Source organism: Palaemon carinicauda, chromosome 21, assembly GCF_036898095.1.
Source record: "Palaemon carinicauda isolate YSFRI2023 chromosome 21, ASM3689809v2, whole genome shotgun sequence".
NCBI lineage: Eukaryota > Metazoa > Arthropoda > Malacostraca > Decapoda > Palaemonidae > Palaemon > Palaemon carinicauda.
Window position 1 is genome coordinate 28860065 of NC_090745.1, and position 13495 is coordinate 28873559.

General features: G+C 36.4%; 2 protein-coding genes across 2 annotated transcripts in view; one reads left to right on the forward strand and one right to left on the reverse strand.

The window, feature by feature from the left end:
- Window positions 1–13495, reverse strand: part of LOC137615243 (excitatory amino acid transporter 3-like) — a 1014688-nt gene that overhangs the window by 764429 nt on the left and 236764 nt on the right. The gene's annotated exons all lie outside the window — the stretch shown is intronic.
- LOC137615237 (uncharacterized) overlaps window positions 1458–13495 on the forward strand; it is a 13965-nt gene continuing 1927 nt past the window's right edge. The window contains exons 1-2 of the mRNA XM_068344942.1: window positions 1458–4462; window positions 11493–13495. The exon at window positions 11493–13495 is cut by the window's right edge and continues 1927 nt beyond it. Of these exons, the coding sequence (XP_068201043.1) occupies window positions 4456–4462; window positions 11493–13495 (2010 nt within the window). The 5' untranslated portion in view covers window positions 1458–4455. The remainder of the gene's footprint in view (window positions 4463–11492) is intronic.

The window sequence follows — 13495 nt, forward strand, 5'->3', positions numbered from 1 at the left end:
TTTCTTCCCCTTAAAAAATACTTGTAACTTTAAAACAAACAATTAGATACCTCTTTGTAAGAGTTAAGCTTGACTCATTGGGCCGGTTAATCTCTTTGTTCTCATGGGAGTAACACCGCTGAGCTAGACTTATTTTTTAATTAGTTTGCAAACTGGCGTCCCATTATCAATGGTCATCGACGATAAAATAGGAATGTCTTAAGATAATCGCGTCCAATTAAGATAAAAAAAAACTAGTCAAAGTGGTGAACAGAAGCAAAGGGGTTAATGAGAATAAAGATTATTGGGCAAAGTAGAAGACCAAAATAAAGGAGTTAATGAAAATTAAAGAATATAATAGGGTGGTTAACAGAAATAAAGAATTTAATGAGAATAAAGAAAATAGGCTAACTGGTAGACAAACATTAAAAAGGTTAATAAATCTTTAGGAGAGATTTCGAACACCTTTTGGAACTAAACAGATAAGGACATAAAAGGACAAAATACTTTCTGAAATTAGTAAGTTGAAGGAACCCTGGTTGGAAAAGGACCCCGGCATGGATACCAATGCGAAAAAGAAACTTAAAAGTAAAGAATAAATTACAGAGCAGGAACAAATAAAAAATTAAAATCAAAATATGCAAAGGTTGAATAAATAAACTAAGGAACTTCTAATAATCAATCAGGAAAGTCTTTCCATGAATTTGTTACCTTAGGCGGAATAAAACTTCTAGAATACTATATAGTGTCCAAATGTGAAGCCATATCCGTCATATTTAACAGTAAGAAAGGCTATTTAAGTGAACTAATTCTTAACCTCTTGTTCACATTAACCAAAGAAAAGCCATCTTGGCCACATTTAACTGTAAGAGAATCTACTAGAATGAGTGACTTCTTAGACTTGTTCACATTCACCAAAGACCAGCCTTCTCAATCAATGTAAACAAGAGGTTAAACACTCATTTACTCTAATAGCCTTATTACAATTGAATGTGACCGAGATTACTCATCTCGGTCCCATTCAAATGTAATAAAAGATACTAGAGTGAATGTGTTCTTAACCACTTGCTACCATTCACCAAAGAAGAGCCATGTGAACATGATGTTAAGAACTCGCTCACTCTAATAGTCTTTATTACAGTTGAATGGGACCGAGATGGCTCATTTCAATCAAATTTAACTGTATTTAAGACTATTAGCCGTAAATCTTTTCTTACCTCTTGTTCCCATGGACCAAAGGCGGGCCCTCTCGGTCATAACTAACTGTAAGAATGGCTATTTGATTGAGTGACTTCTTAACCTCTTGTTCACATTGAACAAAGTCGGGCCATCTCGGTCAATGTGAACAAGAGGTTAAGAACTAATTCACTCTAAAAGCTTTTATTACAGTTGAATGTGACCGATGTGGCTCATCTTGGAACCACTCAACTGTAATAAAGGCTATTAGAGTGAATGTGTTCTTAACATCCTGTTCACAATGTCCAAAGGCGACCCATTTTGATCACATTCAACTGTAAGAAAGGCTATTAGTGTGATTGAGTTGTTAAGCTCTTCTTCACAGTGACCAAAGACGAATCATGACAATCACATTTGCTGTAAAAAAAAATGTATTTAAGTAAGAGAGTTCATTACCCTTGCTCACATTAACCAAACACGAGCTATCTAGGTCACATTTAACTATAAAAACGCCTGTTAGAGTGAATGTGTTCCAAACCTCTTGTTATGGTAAAAATCATGAATTGACAGTGAGGATTTAAACCAAAGACAAAAAAATCTATTGAGTTTAATAAGTGAAATTATAGATGTTGAACTGCCGTTTCTCGTCTTGAGAGGAAATCACCCAAAAAGCTGTCATCGGATGTATGCACCACTTCCTCTCCACAGTAACTCATCTACCATAAGTAAAGGACCTAAAATAATATAAAAAAATATTCACCTCTTGAAAAGAATCAACTTAACGTAAGAAATTAATCGACAAATTTAACGAGAAGGGAAAGAAATTCAGCAAGCTAGCTTCGTGAAAACGTAAATTTCGTAAATGAACACTCATTACTTGAGAAGAGAAAATATATTTGAATTACGTTCGTAGTTAATCTTAGTCAAAGTGGAACTCTACTGGTTTATAAACCAAAGGCACAAGTATAATGGTAATTATAATGATAAAATCCTTTACTTTAATTTTTTCGACGTGTTGGCGACCATAATTTAAACTATAATAAGCGTAAATTATATCTAGGAAACAGATCAATCCTATTGAGCCAGCATAAGGTCTCTCAACTGACATACGTTTCTTTAGATCCTGGTCTTTCATGGTTAGATAAGTCCAGTTACTCGTGTTGCCTCTCTCCGAACATGAAATGCTATCGCACGGCCTAAATGGAGTTTATCGCTCCATGACACTTGATAACTCCAGGGTGAAAAAAATGTCAGAAAATCTCAAAGGTCTGGTGCCACTCCGCTCCGGACTGCTTTCTGTGCTGGTCTCTGGACTGGAATCCTGACTCTCCCCTGCTGGAAATCTGTCCTACTGGAATCTGCCCCTGGTCTTGATTCTGGACCGCTGAATATAAATAGTCAAAAGGCAGAGTGAGTGGATAATTAACTGTCAAACAGTCAGTTTCAAGAACTATTCAGGCTTAATAGTAAACAAAGTCGCAAATTATCCTATAACCATAAAACAAATTACCATTAAACAAATGCCCATAGTTCCAACCACCACCAAAGTTAACTAAAGACATAAGGTACTTTTCAGTACAAACAGAAATATACGAAAAGCATAAAGATATTTCTTTACACTCCACACCAAGGGTTTTACATTTAATTTTTGGTTAAATGTAGAACTCTGGAATAACTAGAAAAATTTCAGCCTTTTCTTTTACACTTGTTCATATTGACCATAATGAGCCATTTCAGTCATATTCAACTGTAAAAAAGCCATTCAAGTGAATGGATTTTTAAGCTTTTGTTCCCATCAACCAGAGACTGCATGTGATGTTAATAAAGTGAACGGGTTCTTAACACCTTGTTCACACTGACCAAAGACAAGCCATCTCATTCATATTCAACTTTATGGAAGGTAAATAAAGTGATTGAATTCTTAGCCTCTTGTTCTCATTGACCAAAGATGAACCCTCTAGGTCATTCAACTACAAGGAGTAGAGTAAGTTAATTGAGTAAGTTCTTAACCAGTTGTTAACATTGACCAAAGAGGAGCCATCTCAGTCACGTTCAACTGCATGGAAGGTAAGTACATTGAGTAAGTTCTCAACGTCTTGTTCACATTGAAAATATACGAGCTATCTTTGTCATATTCAACTGTAAAAAAAGCTACTGGAATGAGAGTTCTTAACCTCTTATTCACAACGACTAAATACAAGCCATCTCGGTCATATTCAACTGTATAGAAAGGAAATAAAGAAAGCGAGTTCTTAACCCTTAGTTTATGTTGACCAAAGACGAGCCATCTCGGTCATATTCAACTGTAAAGAAGGAAAATAAAGTGAGCGAGTTCTTAATCCCTTGTTCACGTTGACCAAAGACGAGCCATCTCGGTCATTTTCAACTGCATGGTAGATAAATAAAGTGAGTAAGTTCTTAACACCTTGTTCACATTAACCAAAGATAATCCTTCTCGGTAACATTCAACTGCATGGAAGGTAAATAAATTGAGTGAGTTCTTGACCTCTTGTTCACAATGACTAAAGATGAGCCATCTCAGTCACATTTAACTATAAGAAAGGTTATTAGAGTGGGCAAGTTCTTAATCCCTTCTTCATATTGACCAAATATGAACCATCTCTTGTCACATTCAGCTGCATTGAAGGTAAATAAAGTGAGTGAATTCTTAACCTCTTGTCGTCATTGACCAAAGACGAGCCACCTCGGTTATTCAACTGCATGGAAGGTAAGGAAGTTGAATGAGTTCTTAACCTGTTGTTCATAGTGACTAAATACGAGCCATCTCTGTCATATTCAAATGTAAAAAAGCTACTAGAGTGAGAGAGTTCTTAACCTCTTGTTAACAATGACCAAATACGAGACATCTCCGTCACATTTAACTGTAAGAAAGGCTATTTAAGTAAAGGAGTTCCTAACCCTTTGTTCACATTGACCAAAGACGAGCAATCTCTGTCATATTCAACGATATAGAAGAAAACATAAAGTGAGCGAGTTCTTATTCCGTTGTTTACATTGACCAAATACGAGCCATCGCTGTCATATTCAACTGTAGGAAGGGCTATTAGAGTAAGAAAGATTTTAACCTCTTGTTACCATTAACCAAACATGAACAATATCGGTCACATTCATCCGTAATAAAGGCTACTTGAGTGGCTGAGTTCTTAGCCCCTTGTTCACATTGACTAAAAACGAGCTGCCTCAGTCACATTCAATTACAGAGAAAGTGGATGTAGTGAGCAAGTTCTTAACCTCATTCATATTGACCAAATACGAGCCTTCTCGGTCACATTCAACTGCATGGAAGGTAAAAAAAGTGAGTGAGTTCTTAACACCTTTTTCACACTGACCAAAGATGAGCCATCTCAGTCAAATTCAACTGCATGAAATGTAAGTAAAGTGAATGAGTTCTCACCCTTAGTTCACACTGACCAAAGACGAGCCATCTCTGTAACATTCACCTGCAAGGAAGGTAAATAAATTGAATGAATTCTTAATCTTTTGTTCACAATTACCAAAGATGAGCCATCTCAGTCAAATTCAACTGCATGGGTGGTAAATAAAGTGAGCGAGATCTTAACCCCTTGTCCACATTGACAAAACACAAGACATCTCTGTCATATTCCACTGTATGAAAGGCTATTTGAGTGAATGTATTCTTAACCTTTTCCTGACACTGATCAAAGGCAAGCCATCTCCAGCACATTCAACTGTAAAATAGGATATTGAGTGAATGAGTTCTCAACTTTTTTTCACATTGACCAAAGACAAGCCATCTCGGTCACATTCAATGGTAAGAAAAGCCAATGAAGTGAGTGTTCTCAACCTCTTCTTAACACCATCCAAAGGTGAAGCAATCTCCGCCATATTTAACTGTAAGAAAGGCTATTTGAGTGAACTAGTTCTTAACCTCTTGTTCACATTAACCAAAGAAAAGTCATCTTGGCCACATTTAACTGTAAGAGAATCTACTAGAGTGAGAGAGTTCTTAGACTTGTTCACATTCACCCAAGACCAGTCATCTCAATCAATGTAAACATGAGGTTAAAACTCATTTACTCTAATAGCCTTACTATAATTGAATGTGACCGAGATTACTCATCTCGAGTCACATTCAACAGTTATGAAAGATATTAGGAGTGAAGGCGTTCTTAACCACTTTCTACCATTCACCAAAGACGAGCCATCTCGGACAATGTGAACACGAGGTAAACAACTCACTCACTCTAATAGCCTTTATTACAGTTGAATGTGACTGAGATGGCTCATTTTGATCAAATTTAACTATCTAAGACTATTAGCGTAAATATGTTCTTACCTCTTGTTAATATTGACCAAAGGCGAGCCATCTCGGTCATGTTTAACTGTAAGAAAGGCTATTTGATTGAGTGACTTCTTAACCTCTTGTTCACATTGAACAAAGTCGGGCCATCTCAGTAAATGTGAACAAGAAGTTAAGAACCAATTCACTAACAGCTTTATTACAGTAGAATGTTACCGATATGGCTCATCTATTAGTGTGATTGAGTTGTTAAGTTGTTCTTCACATTGGCCAAAGAAGTCAAAACGGTCACATTTACTGTAATAAAGGCTATTTAAGTAAGATAGTTCATAACCTCTTGTTCACATTAACCAATCACAAGCTATCGAAGTCGCATTTAACTGTAAAAACACCTATTAGAGTGAATGTGTTCTAAACCTCTTGTTCATATTGACCATAGGGGGCCATTTCGGTCACATTCAACTATAAAAAAGCTATTCAAGTGAATAAGTTTTTAAGCTTTGGTTCACAATGACCAGAGACCGCATGTGACCTTAATAAAGTAGATAAATTCTAAACATCTTGTACACACTGACCAAAGACAAGCCATCTCAGTCACTTTCAACTTTATGGAAGGTAAATAAAGCGATTGAATTCTTAACCTCTTGTTCTCATTGACCAAAGATGAGCCATCTAGGTCATTCAACTACAAGGAGTAGAGTAAGTAAATTGAATAAGTTCTTAACCAGTTGTTAACATTGACCAAATATAAGCCATCTCAGTCACATTCAACTGCATGGAAGGTGAGTAAATTGAGTAAGTTCTTAACCCTTTGTTAATATTGATTAGCGATGAGCTATCTCTGTTACATTCAACTGGATGAAAGGTAAATAATGTAAGTTCTTAACCTCATGTTCACATTAATTAAAGACGAGCCCTCTTTGTCACATTCAGCAGCATGGAAGGTAAATAAAGTAAGGTCTTAATGCTTGTTCACAATGACCTAAGAAAAGCCATCTTCGTCACAATCAACTGTAAAAAAGGTAAATAAAGTGAGTAAGTACTCAATCCCTTGTTCAAATTGACCAAAGATGAGCCATCTCAGTCACATTCAATGGAAAGATAAGTTTAACTTGAGCAAGTTCTTAAGCTCTTGTTCACATTGACCAAAGACGAGCCGCCTCGGTTATATTACACTGTAAAAAAAAAACCTATTCGAGTGAATGAGTTCTTAACCTCTTGAACAAAGACGAGCCCTCTCAATCACATTCAGCTGCATAAAAGATAAATAAAATGAGTGAATTCTTAACCTCTTGTTGTCATTGACCAAAGGCAAGCTATCTCTGTCATTCAACTGAGTGAGTGCTTAACCCGTTGTCCACATTGACCAAAGATGAGCCATCTCAGTCACGTTCAACTGCATGGAAGGTAAGTAAATTGAGTAAGTTCTTAAAGTCTTGTTCACAATGACAATATACGAGCCATCTTTGTCATATTCAACTGTAAAAAAGCTTGTGGAATGAGAGTTCTTAACCTCTTGTTCACAATAACCAAATACGAGCCATCTCGGTCATATTCAACTATATAGAAAGGATATAAAGAAAGCGAGTTCTTAACCCTTAGTTTACACTGACCAAAGACGAGCCATCTCGGTCATATTCAACTGAATAGAAGGAAAATAAAGTGAGTGAGTTCTTATCCCCTTGTTCTCATTGATTAAAGTCTAGTGGCCTCAGTTACATTTGATTGAATGGAAGGTAGATAAAGTAAGCTTGTTTTTACCCTTTTCTTCACACTGACCAAAGACGAGCCTTCCCGGTCACATTCAACTACATGGCAGGTAAATAAAGTGAGTGAGTTCTTAACACATTGTTCACACTGACTAAAGATGAGCCATCTCAGTCACATTCGACCGGTTGGAAGGTAAATAAAGTGAGTGAATTCTTAACTCCTTGTTCACATTGACCAAAGATGAGCCTTCTCGGTAACATTCAGCTGCATAGAAGGTAAATAAATTGAGTGAGTTCTTAACCTCTTGTTCACAATGACCAAAGATGAGCCAACTCAGTCACATTCAACTATAAGAAAGGTTATTAGAGTGGGTGAGTTTTTAACCCCTTCTTCATAAATGACCAAAGATGAGACATCTCTTGTCACATTAAAATACATGGAAGGTATATAAAGTGATTTCTTAACCCCTTGTTCACATTGACCAAAGACGAGCCTTCTCGGTCACATTCAGCTGCATAGAAGGTAAATAAAGTGAGTGAGTTCTTAACCCCTAGTTCACATTGAGCAAAGACAAGCCTCTTGGTAACATTCAACTGCATGGAAGGTAAATAAAGTGAGCGAGTTCTTAACCACTTGTTCATATTGACCATACAAGAAACTTTTCAGTCACATTCAACTGTAAGAAAGTCTATTAAAGTGAGTGAGTTCTTAACCTCTTGTTCACACTGAACAAAGTCGAGCCATCTCAGTCACATTCAACTGCAAGAACAGCTATTTGAGTGAAAGAGTTCTTAACCTTTGGTTTACATTGGCGAAAGACGAGCAATGTCAGTCACATTCAACAATAAGAAAGGTTATTAGCGTGGGCGAGTTGTTAACTCCTCCTTCATATTGACCAAAAAGGATCCATATCTTGTCACATTCAACTGCATGGAAGGTAAATAAAGTGAGTAATTTCTTTATCCCTTGTTCATATTAACCATACGAGACATGTCAGTCAAATTCAACTGTAAGAAAGGCTATTTAAGTGAATGATTTCTTAATCTCTTTCATATTGACCAAAGACGAGCCCTCTCAGTCGCAATTAACACTAAGAAAGGCTATTAAAGTGAGTGTGTTCTTAAACTCTTCTTTATAACACTGACCAAAGATGACCCAACTCGGTCATATTCAACTGTGCAAAAGGCTATTAGATTAAGCGAGTTCTTAAACTCTTGTGCATATTAACCAAAGACTAGCCATCTCGGTCACACTCAATTGTAAAAAAGGCAATTAGAGAGAGTGAGTTCTTAAATTCTTTGGCACATAAACCAAAGAGCAGCCATTTCGGTTCCATTCAACTGTAAAAAAGGCTATTGGAGTGAGTTAGTTCTTAAATTCTTGTTCACATTCACCAAACACGAGCCATCTCGGTCATATTTAACAGTAAGAAAGGCTATTAGAGCGAGTGTGTTTGTAATCTCTTGTTCATATTAACCAAAGCTGAGCCATCTTGGTCATATTCAACTGTCAGAAAAGCTGTTAGAGTTAGTGAGTTCTTAACCTCTTGTTCATGTTGTCCAAACACGAGCCATCTCTTTAACATTCAACTGTAAGAAAGGCTATTTGAGTGACTATGTTCTTGTCCTCTTGGTCACATTAACCAAAGACGAACCCTTTTGAGCCACATCCATCTGTAATAAAGGTTACTAGAGTGAATGAGTTCTTGACATATTTTTTCCATTGACCAAAGAAGACCCATTCAACTGTAAAAAGCACTTCTATAGTGAATGTGTTCTTAACCTCTTTGTCACAATGACCAAAGGCGACTATTTCGGTCATTTAACCATAAGATAGGCTATTATAGTGAGTGACTTCTTAACCTCTTTTGCACATTGACCATAGACAAGCCATCTTGGTCACATTCATCTTTAAAAAAGGCTATTTGAATGAATAAGTTCTTCACCTCTTGTTCACATTAACCAAAGATGAGCCATCTCGGTAACATTCAACTGTAAAAAAGGCTATGTGAGGGAGCGAGTTCTTAACCCCTTGTTAACTTTTCAAAAGACAAGCCATCTCGGTCACATTCAACTGTAAGAAAGGTTATTTGAGTGAGTTCTTAACCTCTTTTTCATTTTGACCAAAGACAAGCCAACTCAGTCATTTTAAACTGTAAAAAGAATATTTGAGTTTGTTCACATTAACCAAAGGCGAGCCATCTCGGTTACATTCAACTAAAAGAAAACCTTATAGTATCTTGCTTTTCAAACTTGGGTTGTAGCTTGGCTGGTAACAATAATAATAATAATCTTGGTCACAGTTAACTGTAAGAAAGGCTATTTGGCTGAGTTCATTCTTAACCCTTGTTCACATCAACTAAAGATGAGACATCTCTGTCACGATCAACTTTAGGAACGGCTATTCAAATAAGTGAGTTCTTAACATCTTGTTCACATTAATCCAAGAAAAGCCATCTTGGTCACATTCAACTATACCAAAGGCTACTAGAGTGAGTGAGTTCTTAAACTCTTGTTCCCATTCACCAAAGATGAGCCATTCCAGTAATGTGAACAACTTTAAGATTTCATTCACTCTAATAGCCTTTATTACAGTTGAATGTAACCGAGATGTCTTATCTCGGCCACATTCAACTGAAATAAAGGATATTAGAGTGAATATGTTCTCAATCTCTTGTTACCATTCACCAACGACGAGGCATCTCGTACAATGTGAACATGAGGTTAAGAACTCATTCACTTTAATTGGCCTTATTACAGTTAAATGTGGCCGAGATAGCCCATTTCGGTCACATTCAACTGTAATTAAGACTATTATAGTAAATGTGTTCTTACCTCTTGTTCACATTGACCAAAGGCAAGCCATCTCGGTCATATTTAACTGAAAGAAAGAGTATTTCAGTGAAAGTTCTCACCCTCATGTTCACATTGTTCGAGATGGCTCGTCTTTGGTGAATGATAACGAGAGGTTAAGAACATACATTCCCTCTAATATTCTTTATTACAGTTCAATGTGACCGAGACGAGACATTTCGGTCACGTTCAACTATAATAAAAGCTATTAGTGAACGTGTTCTTAACATCTTGCAAACAATGACCAAAGGCGAGCCACTTCGGTCACATTTAACTGTAAGAAAGGCTATTAGTGTAAGTTCTTAACCTTGACCAAAGATGAGCCATCTCGGTTATATTTACTGTAAGAAAGGCTATTTGAGTGAGATAGTTTATAAGCTCTTGTTCACATTAACCAAAAACGAGCCATTTCAGTCACATTTAACTGTAAAAAAGCCTATTAGAGTGAATGTGATCTGAACCTCTTGTTCATATTGACCATAGCGAGCCATTTCGGTCACATTCAACTGTAAGAAAGGCTATTTGACTGAATGAATTCTTAACCTCTTTTGCACATTAACCAAAGACGAGCCATCTCGGTCAAAATTAACTTTAAGAAAGGCTCTTGTTCATATAAGCCAACGCCGAGCCATCTCAGTCACAATTTTACTGTAAGAAGGGTATTTTGAATGAGCAAGTTTTTAATCTCTTTTCCACATTAATCAAAGGCGAGCTCTCTCAGTCACAGTTAACCTTAAGAAAGGTTATTTGAGTGAGCGTGAGTTCTTAACCTCTTATTTACATTAATCAAAGGCGAGCCATCTTGGTCACATTTTACTGCAAGAAAAGCTATTAGAGCGAGTGAGTTCTTGACCTCTTGGTAACATTAACCAAAGACGAGCCATCTCGGTTACATTCAAAACCATTGAAGGTAAATGGAGCGAGTGTGTTCTTAACCTCTTTAGCATCTACCAAAGCCATGCCATTTCTACCACATTCAACTAAATGGAGGGTAAACATTGAGTTTATAGCCTCCTGTTCAAATTGACCAAAACCATCTTAGTCACATTCAACTGCATGAAAGGGAAATAGAGGGAGAAAGTTCTTAAGCTCATTACTATTTATCATCTTTATAAAAGTAATCAGGTAATTCCGATGTAATCATCAGACAGACAATATATTTCTCCTCCAAATGTTGGCCTAGCAAAAATTTACCGGGATGTAAAGGGATGCTATTTCACTTTATAGCTAAATATTTTCACTAAATAATCTTTGTAACTTTCATGTTTATCCTATAATGCTAATTCATAATGAAACTGAAAATTATTCTAAGTTAGATTTAAGGCAATATGTCTATGCACAATATCAAAATTATGTTTCAATCTTGAAAGTAAATTTTAGGATGTGCTTTGTCAAAGGCCAGAAAAGTTGAGTTATTAAAGAACGAACTTATTTCATAACATCCATAACCCATCAATGTTTCAGGTTTTCTCAGAGAAATTTACATATTGCAGATACTGGGGATCATCACTCAAGCAGCAAGATTGGTTTGACCATTGGCCTTACCTTGCTTATCATCACAGTGCTCAGCGTTGCAGCCTTTTACATCTTGAAAAGAAGAAGAAATAGACAACTAAAAATACATTTAGAAAAAGGACAAGGAGAGGATATTGAAAATAGTAAAAGTAGTGCTCAAAACGACCCAATGGAAAAAGAAAGTCTTTTACAAAAGGCTGAGGATAAAAAGGAAGATATATATAGTACTGAAAATGAAACCAAATCTGATGAAGCAATCCCCGATAGAATATCAGAGGTGGCAGGAGACTTTGAAGCGACTAGATATAACAACTTTTGTCTGCAAGAACATTATGAAATAAGTAATAAAACTGGTAAACATGACCAAGAAAATATGCTGACTGAGGTGACTTTTGAGGAGACTACGACTAATCAAGAATCAGGAGCCAATAATTTTTGTAAGAGTGGTGCACTGCCTTTCGTGCATGAAAGTTCAATACATGACGAGCCAGAAGTAAAAGACTCTCACATGGAAAGTGCACAACATTTACTAAAAGTGGATCTAATTGAAGGAAATACAACAATGCGATCAAAAGAGAATCCTAAAACGTCAATAATTAATATGCCTCGCACAATGCAGCACAATACTGTCAACTTAACGGAGCCTTCTGGAATGGATACACATGGGACACAAAATCAAAATGAGGGCATCTTGAAGGATACCGATGCATACAGAACTGTTGATTCTGAAAGTACAGAAGCAGATATGATAACAAAAGAAGATGGAAACCTAAAGTTTTCAAAAGATATCCTCATAAACCAGTGTGCTGTGGGTCAAGACACAGAGGATATTGAAAATAATAAAAGTAGCGCTCAAACCAATCCAATGGAAAAAGAAAGTCTTTTACAAAAGGCTGAGGATAAAAAGGAAGATATATATAGTACTGAAAATGAAACCAAATCTGATGAAGCAATCCCCGATAGAATATCAGAGGTGGCAGGAGACTTTGAACCGACAAGATATAACAACTTTTGTCTGGAAGAAAATTATGAAAGAAGTAATAAAACTTGTAAACATGATCAAGAAAATATGCTGACTGAGGTGACTTTTGAGGAGACTACGACTAATCAAGAATCAGGAGCTAATAATTTTTGTAAGAGTGGTGCACTGCCTTTCGTGCATGAAAGTTCAATACATGACGAGCCAGAAGTAAAAGACTCTCACATGGAAAGTGCACAACATTTACTAAAAGTGGATCTAATTGAAGGAAATACAACAATGCGATCAAAAGAGAATCCTAAAAAGTCAATAATTAATATGCCTAGCACAATGCAGCACAATACTGTCAACTTAACGGAGCCTTCTGGAATGGATACACGTGGGACACAAAATCAAAATGAGGGCATCTTGAAGCATACCGATGCATACAGAACTGCTGATTCTGAAAGTACAGAAGCAGATATGATAACAAAAGAAGACAGAAACCTAAAGTTTTCAAAAGATATCCTCTTAAACCAAAGTGCTGTGGGTCAAGCCACAGCAGACTTTGGCATGATGATAAAAACCGACTATAAAAAATCTCCAAATGGCACCAAAGAAGTGATTCAAGGAAAAGAAACAATGAAAGAACTTCATCAGGCAAAAGGTGATACTAACTCAAAATCAAGTACCGAGATATTGTATAACAAAGACGGTAATCACAAAAATACAACTGGAAAAGTACCAGTATCCAACAGATCACCAGTTAGTGAGGATGTATTTGATAAAGATGAGATCAAGAGGGCATTAGTACAAAAAACTCATACAGAAAATAAAACAAAAAAGGCCACTAAAAAGTCAAAAAAATCTAAATCGCTTGAACCCAAAACCCACCCTCCTGAGGGGACAAATTTCCATTGTAAAAATACTTTACAAGATATTTCCACAACTGTGATTGAACAGTCAGAAGATTGCAGTCAAACAGCCAGCCTTACTATTCAAGACTCAAGCAAAAGCCATAGA